At 38.8% G+C, this 25,442-nt stretch overlaps 1 protein-coding gene across 17 annotated transcripts in view; it reads right to left on the bottom strand.

Annotated features, from left to right (window-relative positions):
* LOC143712228 (E3 ubiquitin-protein ligase DTX3L-like) overlaps positions 1-24,664 on the bottom strand; it is a 32,466-nt gene extending 7,802 nt beyond the window's left edge. The window contains exons 1-12 of one of the 17 annotated variants that reach the window (XM_077204544.1): positions 24,142-24,209; positions 23,463-23,548; positions 21,159-21,233; positions 13,790-13,900; positions 13,526-13,603; positions 12,937-13,020; positions 12,722-12,760; positions 12,491-12,568; positions 11,873-11,977; positions 3,189-3,233; positions 2,323-2,436; positions 1,785-2,013 (exon numbers count right to left, since the gene is read on the bottom strand). In XM_077204544.1, the coding sequence (XP_077060659.1) occupies positions 1,785-2,013; positions 2,323-2,436; positions 3,189-3,233; positions 11,873-11,977; positions 12,491-12,568; positions 12,722-12,760; positions 12,937-13,020; positions 13,526-13,603; positions 13,790-13,822 (805 nt within the window). In that variant the 5' untranslated portion in view covers positions 13,823-13,900; positions 21,159-21,233; positions 23,463-23,548; positions 24,142-24,209. Of the gene's footprint in view, positions 1-1,784; positions 2,014-2,322; positions 2,437-3,188; positions 3,234-11,138; positions 11,203-11,872; positions 11,978-12,490; positions 12,569-12,721; positions 12,764-12,936; positions 13,021-13,525; positions 13,604-13,789; positions 13,949-21,158; positions 21,234-23,462; positions 23,549-24,141 lie in introns of those variants that run through there. The other 16 variants (XM_077204534.1, XM_077204536.1, XM_077204535.1 and 13 more) reach the window with 16 other exon arrangements.
* Between the last annotated feature and the right edge of the window lie 778 nt (positions 24,665-25,442).

Genomic DNA, 25,442 nt, shown 5'->3' with positions numbered 1-25,442 from the left:
TAACGAGGTCCACCCAAAATTGGCTAAGAGGCTGTATCTCAGCCAAAATTTGATCAATCGAAACGAAAATTGGTACACTTCATCGGAAGCATGTTCTGAGGTTCCATGCCAAAGTTGGGAATAGCGCCACCTACGGGTCATGAGATATGAAAAATTGCTATTTTGGCCAATAACCTTTGAACAGTTTGTCAGAAAATCATAATTGTGGTATCTATGGATTCCTTGCATCATGCCGAATCCGAGGATATCGATTTTGCCATGATGGGATGTACCACATGTCCGCCATTTTGAATTTTGTCATAACTTGCAATATCTTTTAAACTATTTGAAATTTCTTCACCAAATTTGGTATGGATCATCAATAGCATGGCCCGAAGTTACCTGAGAAGTTTGATCACAGCGCCACCTAGTGTTCCAGAGATATCATTGTTTTTTGAAAAAACACGAATTACTTTTGCTAACATTGCTTGAAATTTGATTTCTTTATGTCAATATATTCCTTGGCTTATGCCGATTTCAACGATATCTCATATGTTATTTTTCATCAATGTGACTGGCCGCCATATTGGAGCAAATGTAAAACAGTTTTTTCGCTACTCCTCCTTGAGAATTGGTCCAAAATTGTCCAAAATTTGCTCAAATGATCTTTAGTCCGAGCCGCATAGAAGTACTGTTCCCGATTTTTTTGCTATACTGGAAAAAAAAGTTATGATGTCGCAAATTTAACAAGGTCGACCCATAATTGGTTCAGAGGCTGTAACTTGTGAACAGTTTGTCACAAACTCATAAAATTGATGTCTATCGATTCCTTGCGCCATGTCGATATCCGAGGATATCTATTTTGCCAGGATTGGATGTACCAAGTCATAAGCTAAATTAGCATTAATTAGCTTAGCATGCTAATCTGGTTAACATGTCATGGAATTTTTTTATGAACTCATTCTCACACTGAAGCCTCTCCTCTGCTGCTTTGAAATTCGCGTCCTCTGAGTGGCGCAATCGTCAAAACCATGCATCTCGAATCCCGAACCATTCTGGTCGTGGGTTCGAGTCCCATGTGGGATGACTATAAAATTGCGTATGAAGTTGTCATTTCAATTCCTTCTGGCTCTGCACTGCTGTTGGTGCTTAAATGCTCTCTGTGCTTCATGTACATGTATATTCAATTTCTGCTGTTTTTGTTCTTGCGGCTCTGCACTGCTATTGGTGCTTAAATGCTTGCTGCGCTTCTGTGCTTACAGTACTTGCTATACTTGATGTGCTTGATGTCCATTTACATGTACAATCAATTTGTGCTGTTTTTGTTCTTCCGGCTCTGCACTGCTGTTGGAGCTTAAATGCTTGCTGCGCTGCTGTGCTTACAGTACTTGCTGTACTTGATGTACATTTACTTTCTGATGTTTTGTTCTTCAGGCTCCACACTGCTCTTGGTGCTTAAATGCTTGCTGCGCTGCTGTGCTTACAGTACTTGCTGTGCTGCTGTAATTGATGTGCTGCTGTGCTTGCTGTATTTGTAGCTAGAAGTACTTGGTCTGCTTGCTGTGCCTTGCAGGGCTTGGCCCCGTATTGCTGCTTGCAGCTATATTTATTATAGTTATTGTTAGTCATCGCTTTTTGGTATGAAACGGCCTTAAACAGTTTTACTTAATACATTACTCGTTATTTCTTAGGATGTAATCTGTAATTGCTAGTATTTCAGATGCTAGGGTCCATGAGGTTTAAATCTCATGGATCCTTAAAATTGAAAAGAAATGAAAGTGAGTTATCATAAATCATAATATCACCTGTTGATGGTGTTATCTGCACCTCTGCACAGGACGGATCATCCATGAGTTTAACTAAGTAGACAGATGCTGTTTCTTTCAGGTCCTTTGACAACCAGCTCTGAATGGCTTTCTCCAATGTAAATCTCCATCTCTCTGGAAATGGTTCTCTCAGGTCCACTCTGATTATAAATTTAGCAACATCCAGTGGTGCTGAAGGCTGTGATTCATTACCAACTTTACAATTGTCCTGTTATTGGGAAAATAGTCATGAATGCAGAGTCATATTTCTATGTGAAAAGAAACTCTAGTACTGTTTATAAACTATTTTATGTTAAAGAATAGTAAATGCAGACCATAAACTACACCATAGCATGAGTATTTAATGTTTTCATATTTTATATTGTTTCTACCATAAGAACATTTAATTTTGTAAATTAGTTTTTTAATTGGACAGCTGGCTGCAATAATAAAGAATTAAGGTACATTTAAAATCAGACAGAGTAGTCCATAATAATTTAATAATGAATGACTATAAAAGCTCCTCTTCAGTCAGTACCTCTTCTAGCTGCGAGTCTGAACTGTGTGTTCGATCCGTTGAGCTGATCCTGCTTTGTTTCTTCATGTCACTCCGAGATGAGTTTAGACCTTCAGCTCCTGCTGTATGTGAGCCCTAAAATTCAGAGAAAATCTACATGAAGCACCGTGTTAAAAATAATTGAAATGGTAACACTTTACAATAAGGTTTAACATTAGTTAACTACTTTAGTTAACATCAACAATACTTCTACAGCATTTATTAATCTTAGTTTATGTTCATTTCAACATTTACTAATACTATGTTATTAAAATCATATGTTGTATTTGCTAACATTAGTTACTGTACTGTGAAATAAAATTTGGTTTAATTGATTCTTCTTTTTCAGAGTTTTTATTTATTAGCTAATTACATTTGGCAGATGTTTCCAAAGTGTCTTACATTTTATTCGAGATACATTTGACATTTTAGAAACATTTTACCAGTTCTTGCATTTTCCGTGAATCAAACCAATGACCAAACCATGTACCATACAACATGTGATTGTCATATCTGTAATACATATAGTCCTGTAGCAGCTTATCGCAAGAGGCGGACTCTCTTTTCTATGGACTGACAGGTTGCCTGAAGTCATGTGACAACTGATAAGGTCAGCAGTGTGTTTAGTGTGACGGAAAACAAATCCCTCTTACCACAATTACCCATTTATTCCTATATTAGGGTGTGTTTTAGAAGAAACACAAGTCTATAAATCTTATAAATAAAAAATATATATATATTTCTCTAACCAAGCAAAAAGAACCATTTGAAAATGAATTACACGAAAACTATAAACTACATTTAATGATAAACTGTATATTTCAGTTGAGAATGTTTCTGTTACTCACCTTATTATTGGGAAACTGACAATCTCTGTTTGATGAAGGTAGGGTCTGTTGATTTAAAAAGAATGTTCCATGTTTTAATATCAATACAATCAATAATAGTAATTTGTTCTTACTGACTGCAACAAACTAACAACCATTCTCAATATGTCATGAATGTATTTTGCTATTTAATGGGACTCATTATCTCGGGCCAATTTCTGTTCTTTAGTCAGTACCTCATTTCTCTGTGAGTCAAAGTTCCCTCTAAGCTGCGCGCGTGCGCGGCCGCGCACTTCTGATGCTGAGGCCGCGCACTTCTGATATTGAGGCCGCGCACTTCTGATGCCGAGGCCGCGCACTTCTGATGCCGAGGCCGCGCACTTCTGATGCCGAGGCCGCGCACTTCTGATGCTGAGGCCGCGCACTTCTGATGCCGAGGCCGCGCACTTCTGATGCCGAGGCCGCGCACTTCTGATGCCGAGGCCGCGCACTTCTGATGCCGAGGCCGCGCACTTCTGATGCCGAGGCCGCGCACTTCTGATGCTGAGGCCGCGCACTTCTGAAGCCGCGGCCGCGCAGAAAAGATTAAAATGCCATGCAGAGGACTGACGCGAAATGTGTAGGGAAATCCATTTGATTGTAGTTTAAGTGAGAAATAATTTCAGTGCTCTGGTCAACCGCTATAGAGTGAAAACTGGTGAATGCAGTTTACAGGTTTCATAGAAAGAGAATGATGTGAGCACGTGTGATTGGCAGTGAGTCTTTCGTGCGGACCAAATAGCTCAATACGAGAGGCAACGAGAAACGCAGACATGTGAAATAAAATCACATCATAATGTTTTAAAGAAGAGTGGTTTGATTAAAGTGGTAGAAATAACTGTTGATGGACACAGAACGGTAACAATTACACACCCACCCGCGTGCAAATTCAAAATAGGCTATCATTAGTTTAAATCTATGTTTTTGCGTGGGGGGGTGGGGGGGGGGGGGGGGGGGGGGGGGTTCAGGCATGGTTAGATTACTATAAAAGAGTTCACATATTCACTTGTCTTGAAAATATTTAGCTATTCGATCTATTTAAATGCTTCAGTTTGTTATATATTCTAATAATATAATATGTAAACAACACATTGAAGCATTTAAACTGATATATTATATCACTTCAAATACTTCAATTCGTTTTTTTAATATTATATTATATTAGGCCTATATTTTATTATATTATAAGCCTAAATAAAGAATATCACGGGCTCATTGCCATTAAAAACTTTGAAATCCCCTGCTAAAGAAAATATTGGAAATTCATAAGAAATAAATATTCATTTCACTTTGATGGTTTAATGCTTCCTGTACACAATTAATTGACTGTACAAAAACACTTTATGTTTTTCCCAAACCATTTCGGTGTAACAGCTTACTTTTCTTTCATACTATATTCTGTTATTGAAAAGAATTGAACTGTCCTGCAGAAGATTTTGTAAATTATTTTTCATAGGATTTCTTGGTAAAGACTGTACAGTTGACAGCACTGTGAAAAAATTCTTAATTAACTGCTTGTTTTTCAAAAATATGATTTAATACCAATAAGTTACATCTAGGGTCAAATAAAATAGAAATGCCACATTCAAGTTAAAAGTTACAACTGAATGTTGAAACCATTGTGTTTCTACGTATGCTGTACAGGTCAGGTATAAAGAATATTTTTGCTCAGGGGGCGAAATATGTCTGCCCAATAGAAAAAAGTTTTGCTCAGCAAGAAAAAAAATTAGAGGGAACATTGCTGTGAGTCTGAACTGTGTTTTCGATCCGTGGTTTTCCTCGAGTTTATAGGCTTCATGTCATCCGGACAGTGTTGGGGGTAACGAATTACAAAGTAACGGATTACAGTAACGATATTACTTTTTTGGGTAACGAAGTAAAGTAACGCAGTACAGTAAAACTATCGGTAACTACATTACTTTACTATACTATAGGAACGCGCTTTCCTGCGTTACCCAAGCCGTGTTTGCCTATGTGTAAAGTTCTGTCTGTTTAAGTGGCGCGTGCGTGCGTGCTGTGTGTGTGCTTGCCTGCGCACCGTTGCCATAGAGATCGATTTGAGTGACGTAGCTACTGGTGTGAAGGAGAGAGGCAAATGGAGACGGAGACGGAGATAGGGGGTTTCGGCCAGTGGCGATATGCACATTACTTTAAATTTATTGCTCGAAAGGATAAAAATATTCGTGTGAAATGCACTCTATGCCCAGGCGACAAGTGTCTTTCAACTGCAGCCAACTCAATGAGCAACCTGTCGAAGCATTTGTCAGCCCAGCATGGCAATACCAAACTTGTGGCGAAAGATCCTGCTCGCCGGTCATTTGAAGTCACTGATCAGCCAACCCCGCCTAAACAGGCTAAGCTTTTCTCAAGTCTTGGAGCGCAGCAGGTAACCCAGAATGAAATGAACAGGCTTGTTGCAGGGTTTATTGTAGAAGACATGCTTCCACTGTCGACCATTGAATCGCCCAGGTTTAGAAAAATACTCGATAAAATACCCGCGACTCGCAAGCCAACGTCCGACAGGAAAACATTTTCCCATTACCTGGACAAGTGTTATTCCGACATGGAATCAAAGCTCAAAAGAACTTTCGAGTCCCTGGATCATGTGTCCACCACCGCGGACATTTGGTCAGCCAATAACAAAAGTTACTTAGGGATGACGGTGCATTGGATAAACAGCGTTAGTTTTAAACGCGAGAAGGCTGCTCTTGCCTGCAAGAGGGTGAGAGGAAGACACACTTACAATGTCATAGCTAGCGAAATAGAAAAGGTTCATTCAGCTTTTGGACTTTCACATAAAGTAACTGCATGTGTCACCGATAATGGCAGCAATTTTGTAAAAGCCTTTAGAATGTTTGAATCCCATCCTGATGATGGGTTTGACTCTGACGAGCCATCTGATGAGGAGGAGGAGGAGGTCACTTTTACTGATGTTGCTGAAGCACTCTCCACAGAATCAGATGAGACATTTTCACTGCCACCTCATCTGCGCTGTGCATCACATACACTAAACCTAATCTCAAAAAATGACCTGGAGAAATGGCTGACCAGTAACAATGACTGTAAAGCAGTTTACAGAAGTGCTCTCGCCAAGTGTGCAGCTCTCTGGACAAAAACTAGTCGCTCTACTGTGGCTTCAGACCAGGTTGAGGATGTGCTAAAAAGAAAGCTCATCATACCCACTGCTACACGCTGGAACTCGACTCATGATGCCTTGTCTCTCATCACAGAAATCCCAATCAGAGATTTAAACACCATTTTCTCTAGACTGAGTGTAAAGGGCATCACTGAGCGAGAGTATCAGTTCCTGAAGGAATATTGTGCCGTGTCAAAACCTCTTGCTACCGCATTAGATATACTACAAGGAGAAGATGATTGCTACTACGGCACCCTCCTGCCAACCTTGGAGATTCTCATGTCAAAGTTGCTTGCGTTGAAGGATGGCCTTTCCCAGATGACAGCTGGCATGCCTGGTGCTATTGTACAGGTAAACACATATTGAATATTACAATTAATTGGCCCTACACGGAAAAAAAAAAGTTAAATTTACTTAATTTTTCTTTGGCAAGTTTTTGCACGGATATTTTTAAAGTAAATTTCACATATGGAATTAAGTAAACTCTACTTAACCGTTAAATGAAACTAAAAAAGAAATGAAGAAAATTTAACTTGGCTAGAAAAAGGTTGAAAATCTATTTAGTTGAAGTTTCCTTTTTTAATACATTTAACTCAAACAATATAACATTGAATTAATAATTTACTTAGTTTTTTTATTCTTGCCTGAACTAACTTTTTCATGTAAATTTATTACATGATTTATTTTCTGTAGTATTTACTTCACCACAAAATCATTTTTTTCAGTGCCGCCATAAATAATAGCTTGGAGTGTAGGCTATAGGCCTACAGTTTAATATAGCTGATGTAGCCCAAATTTATGAGGCTGTAAAAGCTGATAATTGAACTGTATATGTTTGTCTAATGTAGCCTACTATTTCATATCACAGGCGATCAAAGACAGATTTGCATCTGTCTTGGACAGCAAGGATGCTCTGATGGCTGCTGCCACAATGCCCAAATTCAAGGTCCGCTGGCTCAAAGATGAGAAGAGAAGAGATGCTGTTAAAACCATGCTAATCTCTGAGTGTCGTGGCCGGATTCCTGAAGAGCCACTGATGAGTCGAGCAGTTGAGAGCCCTGCCACCTCCAGTCACAATGACTTTTTTGAATTTGAAGAGGAGTTTTCCTACACAGCAGAGACTGAAGTCATGGAGTACTTAAAATTGCCTGGATCTGAGTGGGATGTTCTCTCCAAGTTCCCCAGGATTAAGGAAATTGCAAAGCAGTACAACACTCCAATACCGTCAAGTGCACCGGTTGAAAGGCTTTTCAGCCTGGGCAGTATTGTTCTGACCCCAAGGAGGAACAGGCTGTCAGATAAAAGATTCGAAAGACTTTTACTTATGCGATACAATCGTTATTTCGAAGAATAGAGAGAAAAATTTATTGAATAGGATAAAGTTTATGAGATAAACTTTTTGTTGCACTTTCTGTTTTCACTGTTGCACTTTCTGTTTTGTGTATTGAGATAATTGCAACACACAAAAATTAATTAATAGGTTCAAGAGTTTGTGACTTGGTATGTTACCGCCTCTGGAAGCCACATCTCCAGGAGTCAGAGGAGAGAAAAATAATGTTTTGGGATATTTTGTTTATTTAATTTATTGCATTTTCTGTTTCCTTTTTATGGGCTTAAGTGCATTTTAAATTAAGATTTAATTTTATGTGATAAAGTGACCTTTATTTTTATATTTTTCATTGACCACTTTTTTTTTTTTGTTGCCATGAGTCAAATAAAAAGCTGGTTTTGTTCTCAGGAGAAGAGTTTTATTGTCATGTTTCCCAAAGCCTGTGTTTTAAAACTTGTGTGTTGACCCCATTTTAAAATGACCCCACCATAGCTTCCTTTATCCTGTTGTTTGTGGATTTTACAGTGAGGCATATTTCTTTGTGCAGACAGGTATATTGTTCTTTCATATGGTTGTGCATGCCATTTTGTATACATTTATACAATAAACACTATGCAGACAGGCTAAGTGATGATAGGGGTATGATATTTGTCCATGTATCTACACGGTAAATTAAGAAACAGGAAAGTAAAGTAATAAGTAGTGAAGTTACTTTTCAAACGCAGTAACTAGTAAAGTAATCTTATTACAATTTACAGAAGTAACTAGTAACAAGTAACTAATTACTTTTTTTGAGTAACTACCCCAACACTGCATCCGGAGACGGTCTAGAGTCTTGATATCCAGCGCTTGTATAGGTCCTTCTCAAAAAATTAGCATATTGTGATAAAGTTCATTATTTTCCATAATGTAATGATAAAAATTAAACTTTCATATATTTAAAGATTCATTGCACACCAACTGAAATATTTCAGGTCTTTTATTATTTTAATACTGATGATTTTGGCATACAGCTCATGAAAACCCAAAATTCCTATCTCAAAAAATTAGCATATCATGAAAAGGGTCTCTAAACGAGCTATTAACCTAATCATCTGAATCAACTAATTAACTCTAAACACCTGCAAAAGATTCCTGAGGCTTTTAAAAACTCCCAGTCTGTTTCATTACTCAAAACCGCAATCATGGGTAAGACTGCCGACCTGACTGCTGTCCACAAGGTCATCATTGACACCCTCAAGCAAGAGGGTAAGACACAGAAAGACATTTCTGAACAAATAGGCTGTTCCCAGAGTGCTGTATCCAGGCACCTCAGTGGGAAGTCTGTGGGAAGGAAAAAGTGTGGCAAAAAACGCTGCACAACGAGAAGACGTGACCGGACCCTGAGGAAGATTGTGGAGAAGGACCGATTCCAGACCTTGGGGGACCTGCGGAAGCAGTGGACTGAGTCTGGAGTAGAAACATCCAGAGCCACCGTGCACAGGCGTGTGCAGGAAATGGGCTACAGGTGCCACATTCCCCAGGTCAAGCCACTTTTGAACCAGAAACAGCGGCAGAAGCGCCTGACCTGGGCTACAGAGAAGCAGCACTGGACTGTTGGTCAGTGGTCCAAAGTACTTTTTTCGGATGAAAGCAAATTTTGCATGTCATTTGGAAATCAAGGTGCCAGAGTCTAGAGGAAGACTGGGGAGAAGGAAATGCAGAAATGCCTGAAGTCCAGTGTCAAGTACCCACAGTCAGTGATGGTCTGCGGTGCCATGTCAGCTGCTGGTGTTGGTCCACTGTGTTTGATCAAGGGCAGGGTCAATGCAGCTAGCTATCAGGAGATTTTGGAGCACTTCATGCTTCCATCTGCTGAAAAGCTTTATGGAGATGAAGATTTCATTTTTCAGCACGACCTGGCACCTGCTCACAGTGCCAAAACCACTGGTAAATGGTTTACTGACCATGGTATTACTGTGCTCAATTGGCCTGCCAACTCTCCTGACCTGAACCCCATAGAGAATCTGTGGGATATTGTGAAGAGAAAGTTGAGAGACGCAAGACCCAACACTCTGGATGAGCTTAAGGCCGCTATCGAAGCATCCTGGGCCTCCATAACACCTCAGCAGTGCCACAGGCTGATTGCCTCCATGCCCCGTCGCATTGAAGCAGTCATTTCTGCAAAAGGATTCCCAACCAAGTATTGAGTGCATAACTGAACATAATTATTTGAAGGTTGGCATTTTTTTTGTATTAAAAACACTTCTTTTATTGGTCGGCCTAAATCATCAGTATTAAAACAATAAAAGACCTGAAATATTTCAGTTGGTGTGCAATGAATCTAAAATATATGAAAGTTTAATTTTTATCATTACATTATGGAAAATAATGAATTTTATCACAATATGCTAATTTTTTTAGAAGGACCTAAGTCCTAACATTCAGGGGGAAAAAACACCATTCAAAAATGTATTTATATTTTAAATAAGTAGGTCTGGGGTTTGTAGTTAAATTCACAATGCTCAATTGATACCTTGTAATCAAATACAAGGTTTTGTTTTAAAAAAAAAAGTTATTCCAAGGCACTCGAATACTGTTGAAAACATTAAAACATGTTTGTAAATTACACACACACCCTGACGAAGGCTTGTACGCCGTAACGCGTAGGTGTGTACTTGTAACAAGTTTTTAAATGATAAAGCCATGATTAAATAAAGGCTTTTTAACTTTTTCAACATTATTCTAAAGCCTTGGAATATCTTTATTTTTTTGAGCTGAACCCTTACATCCAAAGAGCACCGAGATAAGGAATCCACACCCCGTGTAGCACTTTTTTATGAATTCTTTGCTTTTGGTTTGTTTACGTAAGTTTTTTTTATTGACCTATAGATTTATACGTCTGCATTAAAGACACGTACGATTTTGGGATTAAAATATTTTTTTTAAAGAACCGCTAGAATTAGTGATGGGCGCTTTCGAAATACTGCTACATGAAGTTTCGAAACCTTTACGAATCCATGGTTTACGACACGTGATTTCCGTAAAAACAAACAGTGCCTCGTTACATCATTAATGTTAATCAGCGTTTCACTTCTGGGGTCGATCATCTCTGTGTCCGAAAACTTCGACAGCTGACCTGCAGTGTTTGAGCACGAAGACACCTCACGAAACTGATTTCAGACAGAGTTATGAGGCAGCGAAACAGTTTAATGATCTACAGCAAAATAGAGCGAGCTTTGGTGATGACTAAGCGAATATTTAATTACTACAATAGTAATTTCTCGCTAGAAATGCCATCAGAAGTGGTAAACGTTGGTCAAAAACGTACATTTACAAACAAACTGACCACTAACCGCCACTTTCAGACACCATCTTTATTTTTTAGCTCACCTGTCTACTGTCACAGAATATAAAGAATCAATGCTGCCTTCAAACATCAAGTGAAACTAGCATTGTATTTGGACGTTCCTTGATGCTTTCCTACCTTGAAACGCATCCTCTGAAGGCAGCGTTTGTGTTTTCAGACGCAGCGCATGAATCATGCGGGTTCACTGAGATCGCCCCCCAGCGGCGAACCACTGAACAACCGCCCATGTTTTTTACCTGATCGGGTTTATACATGTTGATGTTGACGTTTAACAGTTTTTTTTTCAACTGCTTACACTCAAAATCCTTACTTGTCACACAATTTCTGAAACCTGACACTCAAACACCAGAATCACACACCATATCTGCAAAACCACACTAATTCCCGGCCTTCGACACGTTTTTCAATTTCATTAAAAAACTTTTTGCAAACCAAAACACACAATTCTCTATGTTTGTGATATTTTGAATGCATTGCTTCATTTTGCAAGAGATGTGAGGCACTTTTTGTGTAGCTGAGCCATCCTTAGAACAAACAAAACAAGCCCTGAAAAATGATAAAACAACATATAGCCTACAGACACTTATTTAGCTCAACACAGTCTGTTTGAATCTCTTGTTTCCTTGATTTACCACGAATAACATGTTTGTACCATGCCTCAGAGACAATACTATTTTGTCAAATGGCTAACAGCCACAGTATTCATAAAGCATACAGCATTTTCTCCATCATACATGCAATATATTTTAAATTTAATTGCATGCCATTTAGCAACACAGTACTATGTCTTATTTTGTTATCCGCCACAAGACTCAATATCTACGGGTCAATTTCTGTTCTTTACTCAGTACCTCATTTCGCTGTGAGTCTGAACTGTGTGTTTGATCTGTTGGGATGTTTTGATGCTTCATGTCATTTTGAGGTGGTCTAGACTCTTGACCTCCAGCGCTTGTGTCCTAACATTCAGGAGAAAAAACATCTTAAACACCATTTAAAAATTATTTAAAGAAGTGGTATCATGCAACTTTTTACAAGATGTAAAATAAGTCTCTGTTGTCTGTTGTCTGCACTCTGTTGAGTGTGTATGTGAAGTATTAGCTGAAAATACCCCACGGATATTTTTTACAGCATGTTCAGTGGCAAACAAACAAGGAAACACACTGTCTAAACCGAAGTCCTATATCGTTCAAAACATCAAATTAAGCCCAAACATCTAAAGATGACGGGTAAAATTATTTACTTTAGTTGTATATAGATGTAACTCTGTTTGTTCAAAATACTGTTAAAATACAGTGCATTTCATATATGATTTAGTCATCTGTTGTTGGACAGAAAGGTACCGAAAATTAATTGAATCATAAATAATAATAAAAAAAAGGAATGGAAACATAATCTAGCCCAACCCATTTCTAGCTGTCTTTGTGATGCATTTCAATAGTAGCTACATGTCCTAGAAGAGCAGTGTTTACCGGATGATCATGACTCTGCGTGGGAAGCTGTTGTTCACTGGAGCTGGGTTGTTTAGTGACGACAGGGCCACTGGTACCCTGAGAGAGTGACAATATTACTCAGTTTGTGGGATTACAACTATAAGTGTTTTTTTTAAAGAACGACTTCAAACATATTTCATTTAATACAATTACTTTCTCATACATTTTACTAAAATATGTGTTAGAGGTGATAAACTGTTTATTTCTCACCTGACCATTAAGAAAATGATTGTTTTGCATCAGTTGAACCTGCTGAATCAAGAACAAATGTTCTCTGTTTTCATATCAATGTAATAAATAATAGCCACTTTATTTTGTTCTTATTGACAGCTACAAACTAACAACCATTCTCAATATGTCATGAATGTATTTTGCTATTAATGGGACTCATTATCTCGGGCCAATTTCTGTTCTTTAGTCAGTACCTCATTTCTGTGTGAGTCTGAACTGTGTGTTTGATCCGTTGGGAAGTTTTGAGTTCTAGAGTCTGGATCTGTGTATAAGTCCAACTAACATTCAGGGGGGGAAACAACACCATTCAAAAAATATTTTAAATAATACATTTTAAAATTAAAATGCAATTTATTTATTTAAAATCCTATTTTTAGTAAAATTCACATTGCTCGAGTGATACTTTGGAATCAACAAGTTTTAGCGATTATTTTGTTTGTTTCAAAGTTTTATTAATGACCTTTAGATTTCTACATTTTACAGACACTCATCCAGAGCAACTTCTGCTTTAAAGGAACACATTTGATCGGCTCTTGTATTCCCTGGGAAAGTGGGAATCAAACCCGTGACTGCTACAGGGATCATGTCCCATTTCATGTCCACTGATGCTGTGGGTTGTTCAGTGACTACAGGGCCACAGATACCCTGAGTACCTCTTTTTGTGAAATTACAATAAACTTTAAATATACTGTATTGTTTTTATTTATTTGTTTTATTTAAAATAACTTCTATTTTCAAAAAATTCTCTATATACATTGCTACTGTGCTGTGACTGGTACTCACCTGATTATTATTATCCTGACTCAAATCCCCCATTGGATAATCATCACTGCTCACAGGAGTAAAGGTCCACTGTATCCCCTAATATTAATATCAATAAAATCAATATTTATTTTTACTTGCCACAATCCAACAACATCCATGCTCAGTATATCTTAAATTCAACATGAAATCAAAATGAACAATTCTTGTTTTTTAATGGAATGCTGCAGTATTTATTATAAATGATTTCTCTGTGCACATATTTATTGTTTTAAATGTATGTGCCTTGTAATCTTTTCCTCCGTCTTGCAGTGACATCTCTTCTCTTCTCTGATGACGAGTGCGAGGAAACCTGTCACATCCGGAAAGGCTATTAGACTGCCTTTATTTTAAGACCTAAGACATGGATCCAATATATTGACATCGATTTTCTCCCCTATAACCGACTATTTACATTAACACTTGCTGAACAGGCATTTTGACCAAATTTTGGGTGTATTTGACAGTTCATGCACAGTAGATCACAAAAGAAAACGCAATTTGGACCTTGTACTTCAGTATTAAAGGGATAGTTCACTCAAAAATGAAAATTCTGTCATTATTTACGCACCCTCACGATGTTCTAAACCTGTATGAGTTTATGGGACAAAATACTATGGAAGTTAATGGGGTCCATCAACTCTATGGTTTCCGACATTCTTCAAAACATCTTCTTTTGTGTTCAGTCGAAGAAAGAAATTCTTACAGGTTTGGAACAACTTGAGGGTGAGTAAATGATGACAGACTTTACATTTTTGGGTGAACTGTCCCTTAGTCATTTTCACTGTTTATTTACATCTCCTTTTTAACATCAAGCACATCATGAGCTTATTTTCTCATTCATGCATCTTTCTTTATTACTCTAGAGTGACAAAAACTTTAAGCAGTCCTGTGCTGCACGGATATATTTACATACAACCATATAGCAAAATCTCTATTGACTGACACTTTATATCATCACAACTATATAGTCATATCATCCAGCCATTGTTGAAGTTGCATTAAGAGGACAGTAGCTGTCCTCTGTAAAAAATAAAAAAATAAAAATAGCAACACAAAGCAAACAGGTATGGAGTTTAATATTTATTCATTTTACCAGGGATGCAGCCATAATTTCAGAAGTTTTGTTTTCAGAAAGCTCTTAATATGTTTAAATTCAAATGTACTACCGTATGTTTTAAGAAAAAAAGAAAGAGGTGTGCATGGTGTGTACTATATATTGCATGTTGTATTGTATATTGCACTGTATACATAGTTCCCACAGGCCAACCAATGTCACGTGACCTCCCCGGAGACGGCATCTCTGAATGACTAATCTGGGGAGTTTTACCAGCAAATTTCGAATATTTCTTTCTATTTATAATGTTACGCAAATCATGAAGAGACAAAAGAGACATAGCCTCCACAATTTAATTCCTATGTTCCCCTTAAAACAGTCATCGGTGCTTTCTGTTATATGCATGTACTTATTTGTACACTGAAGAATAGGGGTGGAACGGTACATGTATTCGTATTGAACCGAAACGGTACGGGCGTCAGGGTTCCGTGCATGAATCTAAAAATAAATGCGGAACTACTTTATACGCGGGTTCTTTAGGGACATAATCTGAGATTGCAATGCTGGAATGTGCGTTTGTGTGTGAGAGTGAGAGAGAGAGAGGCGCGATCGCGATCAAACAGTGTAGTAGGGAGGTTAAGTGACTTTTGACTTCAAGTCATGATGCAAAGGTCCCCTTTGGTATGGAAGTACCTTAGGGGCATAGAAATTGATTTATCCTAAGACACAAGTGAGATCACATTTTGTATCTTATATACGCACATTTTTTAAAAATGGCCGCCGACCATACTTGAGAGGCCCATATCTTTGCTTCTGTTATAGCTATAATGACAAATTTGGTATCAACGGGTACATTTTTGTGGTCAAGGAGTCCAATAAAATAGGTTCCAAGACTAAAAAACAATAATGTTGTCCTTAACATGACAATTGGAAGTAAATTGTCATAAAAAAAAAATGCAATTTTTTATTAAAAAACGCATGCCAAACACACAGTCCATTCACAACTTAATTTCTTCGTTTAGGTCTGCTTCGCATGCGCCCTTTACAGCACTGGTTGAAGATGCGGGTCCTGCGTCAAGCATGGGCATCCGGTCGTTTACGTCTCAAGGTAACTCAGAACTGTCACAGCTCTGGAGCCCTGGAAGGCGGTCGACTGGTATCAGACAGGTGTAAAACTGGGAGTAATCTCTAAACTCCATCTACTCGTGCCTCACCCTGGTTCACTCCCGAACTTCGGATGATGAAAACTGAGGGTCGCCGTCTAGAAAGACTATACAGGAAAACTGGACTCATTGTGCACTCTTTAGCTTTTAAAGAACACCTGCTCAACTACCGGACCGTCCTTAACAATGCAAGATCCACTTATTTCTCCTCCACTATTAGAAATTCCTCGTGCAGACCCAAATCACTCTTTGCTATGGTTAACAAACTAACAAATCCACCACAACATGTTATGTCAGGCTCTGTGGAGCTTGTAAATAGCTTCTCTAAATTCTTTTCAGACAAATTGATGTCTATCACTTCTTCCATCACCAAAAACAAGCATACAAGCGACTCAAACTTAATGATAACTGGACCAGCCCACTTGTCAAACCCTCTCTCTACTTTTACTCTGACTACTCCTGTTGCCATAAGTGACCTAATTGTGAAGTCAAATTCTACATCCTGCCGGCTCGATCCTACACCTACTGTTCTACTTAAGAAGTGCGTCCTCGAGGTCGCACCATTCATAACTCACATGATAAACTGTAGTTTAGCCCGTGCCATTGTCCCAGCGGAATTAAAAACTGCTGCAGTGACTCCCATTCTTAAAAAACCTGGCCTTGATCACCTAAACATGGACAATTACAGACCGATATCAAACCTAACATTCTTAAGCAAAATCCTTGAAAAGGTTGTTGCTTCTCAATTACGCTCTTATTTGGATATGAATGGTCTTTTTGAACCTTTTCAGTCGGGTTTTCGCCCATCTCACAGCACTGAAACTGCTCTTCTGCGTGTGGTTAACGACATTCTCTCATCGATGGATTCAGGGTTAATAAACATCTTGATGCTCCTTGATATAAGCGCCGCTTTTGACACAGTCTGCCATGAATTGCTTATTTCTCGGCTTTCTGATATTGGTATCACTGGTTCCGCTCTTTCCTGGCTTATTTCCTATATCACTGACAGAATGTATTATATCACCATACAAGGTCATAATTCTGCCACCAATTTACTTACACGGGGCGTTCCTCAAGGTTCGGTTCTTGGTCCACTCTTGTTTATCATCTACATACACCCACTTGGTAGCATCATACGCAGGCATGGACTACAATTCCATTGCTATGCAGATGACATCCAAATTTACCTCACCACCAGCTCCGATAGACCATCCCTGCCTGACTCACTCACTGCATGCATCAGGGACATAAAGCATTGGATGTCCCTTAACTTCCTCAAATTAAATGATAATAAAACTGAGATATTAGTGATTGGTTCTCCAGTTTCAGTCAAAAGGATGGACCAGTCCTTCTATATTGATGGTTTCCATATAAAGCCTTCATCACTGACTCGCAACCTCTGTGTCTTATTTGACTCAACTCTGTCTTTTGGCTCTCATATTTCTTCCATTGTTAAAAACTCTTTCTTTCATCTTCGAAATATTGCTCGTCTAAGACCATCTCTCACTTTAGCTGACGCCGAACTCTTAATTCATGCATTAATCACATCACGTCTGGATTATTGCAATCCTTTATTTCTTGGCCTTCCCAAAAAACTTATTGCAAGATTGCAGTACGTCCAAAACTCAGCAGCAAGAGTTCTCACCTCCACCAGGCGTTCTGCTCACATCACTCCGGTGCTTCATGACCTTCACTGGTTACCCGTTTCATCACGTATCCACTTTAAGGTATTGCTTTTAACATATAAGGCATTAAACGGTCTTGCACCCCCATATTTGTCTGATCTACTTTTCACCTACCGTCCTGCACGCTCTCTCAGATCAACTGAACTTGGTTTACTGTCCATCCCTCGTTTTCGATTATCTACAGTAGGTGGAAGGTCATTCAGTGTTAATGCGCCAACATTATGGAATTCACTGCCCCTTTCACTTCGAAATATCTCATCAGTGACTGCTTTCAAGACACAGTTAAAAACATATCTGTTTAACATGTACTTCGCCTAAATGTGATTATATGTGTCCTTTGTGATTGTAAAGTTGTGCGTCAGTGTTAAATGTATTATAAAGGTACCATGTAAAGCGACCTTGAGCTTTGGAAAGGCGCTATATAAATAAAACTTCTTCTTCTTCTTCTTTAAACTGATAGTGGTTTCGACAGACGCCTCCAATTCGGGCTGGGGCGCCCTCTATGAGGGCAGACCGACTTTTGGCCTGTGGTCAAGCCAAGAAAAGAGCTTGCACATAAACTGTCTAGAGATGAAGGCGGTCGAGAACGCCTTGCGGTTCTTCCTTCCCCTTCTAAAGGGCCACCATGTCCTGTTCCGCATGGACAACATGTCGGTGGTTTCCCACATAAATCGCCAGGGCAGTCTGAGATCACGGAACCTTCATGCACTGGCAGAATGCATCCTTGTATGGGTTCAGCGCAACCTACTCTCGCTGAGAGCAGCGCATGTGCCAGGCCATCTTAATGTGCGTCCAGACAGGCTGTCCAGGGACAACGTTCCCCCAGGGGAATGGTCCCTCCACCCTCAGACAGTTCAGCTGTTGTGGGACACCTTTGGCACAGCAGAAGTCGACCTCTTTGCATCTCAAGACAATGCTCAGTGTCCAATATGCTTCACAAAGAACAAGGACGCGCTGGCCCATCACTGGCCCAGCCGCCCTCTCTATGCTTTCCCTCCGATCATGCTGTTACCACAGGTAATCAAGCGTATAAGGGAGAACGTTTCCTGTGTACTTCTAGTAGCTCCGTTCTGGCCGAATCAAGTTTGCTTTCCGGAGCTGATGCAGCTTCAGAGCTTGCCTCCGTGGCCTGTCCCGTTGAGGAGAGATCTCCTCTCATAGGCCGGGGGTACGATTTGGCACCCACGACCCGAGCTTTGGGCTCTGCATGTGTGGGCCATCAACGGGTACCCGTCAGTCTCCCCGACGGAGTGTTGAACACGATTACGCAAGCTAGAGCGCCCTCTACTAGACGGCTTTGTGCTTCCAAGTGGTCAGTGTTCTCAGGTTGGTGCTCAGCTCGCAACCTGGATCCACAAGATTGTGGGGTGTCGGAGGTTCTCTCCTTTCTACAGGAGCTCTTGGATAAGGGTAGATCCCCATCCATCCTCAAGGTATATGTGGCGGCTATTGCTGCGTTTGTCAAACATTCGCATGGCCAGTCACTGGGTAGGAACGACCTTGTAGTCCGCTTCCTCAGGGGAGCTAGAAGGATGAACCCTCCTCGCCCCCACTCGGACCTTTCCTTGGTCCTGGAGGCCATGAAGGGTGCCCCTTTCGAACCTCTACAGTCTGTGGACCTTAAGTATTTCTCATTGAAAACAGCCTTTCTGGTGGCTATCGCCTCAGTCAAGCTGGTGGGTGACTTACACGCACTTTCTGTTAGCGCGTCGTGCCTTGAGTTTGGGCCTAATGACTCAAAGGTCATCCTCAAACCAAGACATGATTATGTCCCCAAAGTACTTGCCACTCTTTCAGAGCACAAGTCTCTGTGGATCTGACAGTGAGTCTGACATTCTATCGTCACAGGCGATTTTTGAGATTCGCCTTCGAGGGCCAGGCATATCAATACACAGTCCTACCGTTCGGCCTGTCCCTGGCATCCTGTATATTATGATGTGCATGGATGCTGCTCTCGCGCCCCTGAAACTTCAGGGCATACAAGCTTTGAACTATTTGGACGATTGGCTGATTCTAGCCTGATCTCATTCAGAGCTCATAGAACACAGGACCATATTACTCGAACACCTCGAGAATCTTGGTCTCACAGTCAATTGTGCGAAGAGCTCGCTGTCCCCCAGCCAGGAAATATCCTTTCTGGGCACAGAGCTGAACTCGCTGTCAATGACAGCGCGATTATCGCCAGAGCGCATACTGAACATTGCGGCACTATAGTCCCGCTCAAGAGATTTCAGAAAATGCTGGGCCTCATCATCATTAGTACTCCAGCTGGGTCTGTTTCGCATGCGCCCACTGCAGTGGTGGCTGAAAGCACGAGTGGCGTCTCGAGCTTGGGCATCCGATCTGTTTCGCCTCAGGGTCAATCAGAAATGCGTCGCAGCTGCAGCAAGTGTGTTTTAATTAATAAAAATTATAAGGATAATTTTTGGCTTCAGTATTCTCGAGAAAAGAGGTTTTCCCTCTTAGGTTTTTTTTCCATAGTCAACTAGCTAGCTATTTATTAGTCATCTAACATTAAAAACACTTTTCTATTTAATGAGAAAGTCATACGAACCTCAAAGTGTTCACCTGTCACCTCTGACCTTCAACAGCTGTCACAGCTCCTGGTGCAGATGGGATGTGTTGTTGCAGGAACTGATATGCTATAGGCTACTCCAGACTGGTCGAAATCTCATGCTACTTAGGACAAATGTAATGTACAGAAGTAGCTGCACTGCTTAAATACAAAATTAAAGTTTTTGAACGAAAAGATAAGTAAAGTCACTCTGATGACAATTTTTATGTGAAATGTGCATATTTACCCCCAATTGTCATGGTATGGGGAAAATTATTATTTTTCTAAACTTGAAACCAATTTTATTGGATTCCTTGACCCCAAAAATGTACACTTTGACACCAAAATTTTTAATTATAGCGATAACAGAAGCAAAGATATGGGCTCTAGAGTATTTTCGGCGCATTGGCGGCCATTTTTGAAAAAACATGTTTATTTCTGATACAAAGTGTGATCTCACTTGTGTCTTAGGATAAATTGATTTGTATGACCCTAAGGTACTTCCATACCAAAGGAGACCTTTGCATCATGACTTGAAGTCAAAGGCCTATTTTTTGGGCTTAACCTCCCTACTAGTGGAAACAATAATGTTTTTGTGTGTTTTTAATACCTCGTCATTTTGTTCATAAAAGACAGCATTCAAACTGCAAAGTGTTAACTTATATTTGTTTTGAGGGAGTTTCTTTCCTGTTTATCCTCGCCAGCCATAACCTCTGTCATTGTTCTGAAAAAAGCTTAGTCTTCTCACATTCATGAAGTCTAATGACGGCTGACGGTGACGGGTATACTGTAAAATCCAAATTTAACTGAACCTCCGACACGATTTGGACATCCATTGACCCAGCAGGAGATGACCTTTTTCACTTTTTATCACGGCATTAACTCGTTTCAGCTTTTTTTTCTAATGTTCTGCCCACAGCCTGCCAACAGAAATGGCGCCGGGTCTGCAAATGCCCGTATGTTGTGACGTCATGTAGGAACTATGTATACATATTGAAAATTGTGCCCATAGCAATAGATACTTGCACATACATTACACACTACTTTATTTTATTCTATTCTAGTCCACGGTTCAGGAATAGTCACTCATTCAGCACTATTGCAAATAAACTAAAGGATCTGAATAGCAAGTGTTTTTCTTAAAAATTCTCCTCACCTGTGAAAAGGCTGTTGTTATGGTATGATGGGAATTCGCCTGCCCTGACAACCCGTGGCTGCCTGTATTTTCAGCCTATTGACAATACAGAAAAAAAGTTACATTAGAGCAATAATGAAAGAGAAATATATAAATAAAGACCAATATCAGAATGCCACATCTTAATTTTAAATAATGTTAAATGCTACATTTCCATCATATGGATTATATTGTTTCAGTGCTCAGCCTTTTGAATTCGGCTATATATCATGTAAAATTGCAGATATGATGTTTATAGTTATAGCTTACAGCTATGAGTCAGTCAATATTCAATAGTTGTCAGAGTGTAAAGCCGCGCTGGATCAGGCCAATGAGGGTCGTCCGTCCAGCACCGAAGGTCTCTGCGTGTTACTGTCTTTTCTCGTGGCAAAGTATTTTGGGTTAAATTTTCTCGTTCTTTCATCTGACTCAAATGAAAAGGTTTTAATGATATCTATGCATTATTAAGTGTGAGCGAATGTTTTACTATTCTTTTTAAACTCTTGAAAGAACATAATGTCAAAGTCAATTAGAATAATCAAAATGTAATAATTTATTATGTCAGGTAAATGTATCATGCCAATTTCATAATCAGTTCAATTATAATCAATACAATAACATCAAATGCTCTGGAATAAAGAGAAAAGATGCAAACCCGACATTAGGAAATACATGAATGCTGAGAGTCTAGGCCGCTCTCAACTTTCACGGGCTGATCTGAGACAGACCTCATTTCAAATGTAAATATGGGTTCACCGTGGAAAATGACCAGGCTTACTGGGGGCAAACACCTGCTAACAGCGGGACACTGTTAACAGCTTCTCAGAGCAGAGGGCCATTTACCTGGAAGACACACCCTTATGTGTGCATGTTATCTCTAAACTCTTAAGAACTTTATTACCTTCTGGTTTACTTCTTTGGGAATGAAACATTTGTACCAGTCGCACTGATACATTTAAAATGATATCAAACATGTATAAACTGTATGATAATTGTTCACATTAAAACCATATTGATTCTTGTGTGAGTTTGGGAGATCTTCCAGTTCTTCCAGTCTTACACAGAGTTACAAAACTACATAGAGAATAATAAATATATATTTTTTAAAGAATTCAAACATGTCTGTGTGAATTTTATATCTGGATTTATAAATACACATTGCCCCATGAAAACCTCTATAAGAAAACAATTGCCCAGTGCAAAAGTGTAGGGGATGAATTTAAATTTTATTAAAAGTGCAGAGGCCACATTCTATGCTCATGTACATTATCACATTGTCTCCAAAAAAAAAAAACGTATGCTGCGTCTCAATCAGTTCCCTAGTCATTTTAAGAGCTGTCTCAAATGCAAAATCCGTCCAGTGCATTCACTCCCTAAAAAGTCCCACAATACAGTGAAAAACCAAGGACACAGACTGTGATGACACATTTCCACATTTAACAGTATTGCAAATGCAGTACATTTTTTTAATATTTCCATTTTTAAAAAAAGTAATTTGTATTTATTAAACCCTATACTTTGTGTTATATTGCATTGCATTAAAACAAAGTAATGCTGCTTCGAGGGTGTTTCTAATACAACGGCTGAGAGAGTAATGGCAAATTTGACATCTATCTCTCTTCTGACCAACATAATACAATCTTTTTTCCCTGAAAGGGAAAGCTGTGGAAACAAATTTTCTTTTGCTATTGGAGCAAAATGGGAATAGAAAAATTATATTTGCTATAGACGTTTACCCAACTATGACAACGTTTCTGAGAACCCTGGAAATGTGAAAAGGATCCATTATTGCTCACTATGTTCCCTTACCGGAAAATACATAACATTTTCTGAAGTGTGGAATATAAATCTCACAAGCCAACTAAAGGTAAGCTCACACTATATGACTTATGGCTGAGTATTGCTTTTGCTGTGTCAAACGTCTCCGACAAAACTTGTCTGATATTATTGCCACGTGATCTTGTAATGAGTGCAATGCAATGACAACAAATCCAGCCAATCACAGTGCAGATGGCGAAAAATCTCATAATCAGTCTAAAAACATTTTAATAATCTAATTAACTCTTTTCAACCATAAAGATCATTTTGTGCAATCGAAAAGTTCCATTGTATGAACCATCAATGTCAATAAAGAACCTTTATTTTAAAATTAAAAAACAAAACAAAACTGAAAATTACCTAAATTATAAATCCCATTTGCTTTATGTGACATTGTCATATTGATATAGGTTATATAAGACCTGCATGTGATTCATAAATGAATAATAAAGTTACTCTGTTACTCACTGATGGGTCAACATCCTTCATTTCCACATCCGTCTGATCCTGTGACATGACTGCGAGAGAATCTCCGAACAGCAACTGAAACCAAACTGTGGCTCTGATTAATTAGGCCTAATACCCAAATTAGTGACAAATTAGTGTTTTTTAGTTCACAAACAAACTGTAAATGCTCCATATTTTTACAATTGTTATTGTTCAAACGTATAAGATAGACAGTAGGCCTAGTTTACAATCTTGGTGAATGCAAAAAAGAAAGAGAGAGGAAATTATGGGAAACATCAGACCTTTAAATTCGATGGTAAAAAAGTCGATGTTAAAATGTACAGCATTGCTGTCAAATGCACAATTTGTAGGCTAAGTAGCCTATCGTTGATAGCCGCGATTAAAGAGAATCGAGTTTAGTTTCATTTTCATTTCGCGTAGCTGCAGACATTTTTAGACATTTTGTTACAATTTGATAGACCTGAAGGTGAATGTCCATCTTCACACATATTTGCTCGCATTAAGCTTTTTATTCTTTAGACTGCAGAAGTCAGTGGCTTTCGATGTTCGAAATGACGATAAATATGGTTATTAAAATAACAGCGCAGTTCCAGGATTTTACTCGGTCACTCGACAGAAATATCGACACATCGAGTAGGCTAAATACAAGGACAGATCTGATGTTTAATCTTGTACTTACCGAAGACCGTGAGCTGTGAAGTGTGTTTGAGCTGTGAAGTGTGTGTGAGCCTCCAAACTGCGCGAGTCAACCTGATCCACTGGTTCTGCACTTCACAGAACGAAATCGAAAGTTACTGGAGGACGTGAAGGAGGCAGCATGATATATGACAACAATACAATCAATGTTTGTTTAAAAGACGACCCTGGGGAATGTACATCTAATACATATGTAGCATATTGTATCTCATATTAAACATCCACATGCTGTCTTTATACAGAAAAACATATAAAAACATAAGAACATGAAAAGTTATCCTTAGGCTATTGGCCTATTTAACTGGTTATTATCATTTCTTGAAGGATTTGTCCTTGCTGATATTTCGAAAACACTCAGTCCAAGGGAAAGTACTAGTAGAACAATACTGTTGATTTTTTCTATTCGATTAGACTCAACCAATCATGTAACTGGCTATTTTTTTTTTTTTTTTTTTTGTTTCAATAACTCTCTTCCTCATTCTCTGCAGCTGCATGAGAAAAGTTCCAGAAGGTAGAAATAAATTGTCTGGGTTTAATATGGCAGATCATGTCAATTGTATGGATGGATTACAATTCGGTTTACAAAAAAAAAATATATATATATCCATACTGTGTACCATAATACTCTCCATACTCCATTTACTTAAAGTCCTCCTGTAGTCAATAATTATTTCCCTTAAAACTCACCTTTGATTTGATCACCAAATGACAAAAATTCTTCATGCTTTAAAATAGTTCAAATGTAATTCTACACCCTTGCATCATTTAGTAAGCAGTTATATGAATATGCAAATGAGCCCCGCCTCCACTCACTCACTCAACTCAGAGATCCACTGGTTGACGATCACACGTTGATCTGATTGGTTACAAGGTAGTTTGTGACGTCAGAAACACCATCGATTTCAAACTGTGTTTTTGAGACTTTCTTTGGTTCACTGCAGTTTTAAGGAGAAAATACTCAGCAATGCTGTGGACTTACACATGGTTTGTCTTAAAGCATATTAAAAACACCACATAGACGTATAAACAACATTAAAAACTTGATTTTCACCACAGGGGGACTTAAGTGTCATGTGACCTTTCAATTTCATTTTTTTTATTGTGGCATTTCATTATATGTTATCAAAAAGGTAATATATGAAGTATTTGTATTATTTAGAGATGCAAATAAGTCTCTATCTTCTAATTGTATGTATAATTAACAGTGTGGTTCTCGTAATGTGATAAATATTTTATTAGTTTTATTAGGCTAGCTGATAGATTTGATGCTATTCATAAGTGTTT

This window comes from Siphateles boraxobius, unplaced genomic scaffold, assembly GCF_051911475.1.
Source record: "Siphateles boraxobius isolate OS27281-9 unplaced genomic scaffold, OSU_SipBor_1 5, whole genome shotgun sequence".
NCBI classification, from domain to species: domain Eukaryota; kingdom Metazoa; phylum Chordata; class Actinopteri; order Cypriniformes; family Leuciscidae; genus Siphateles; species Siphateles boraxobius.
This window is presented reverse-complemented; position numbering and strand designations above follow the sequence as displayed.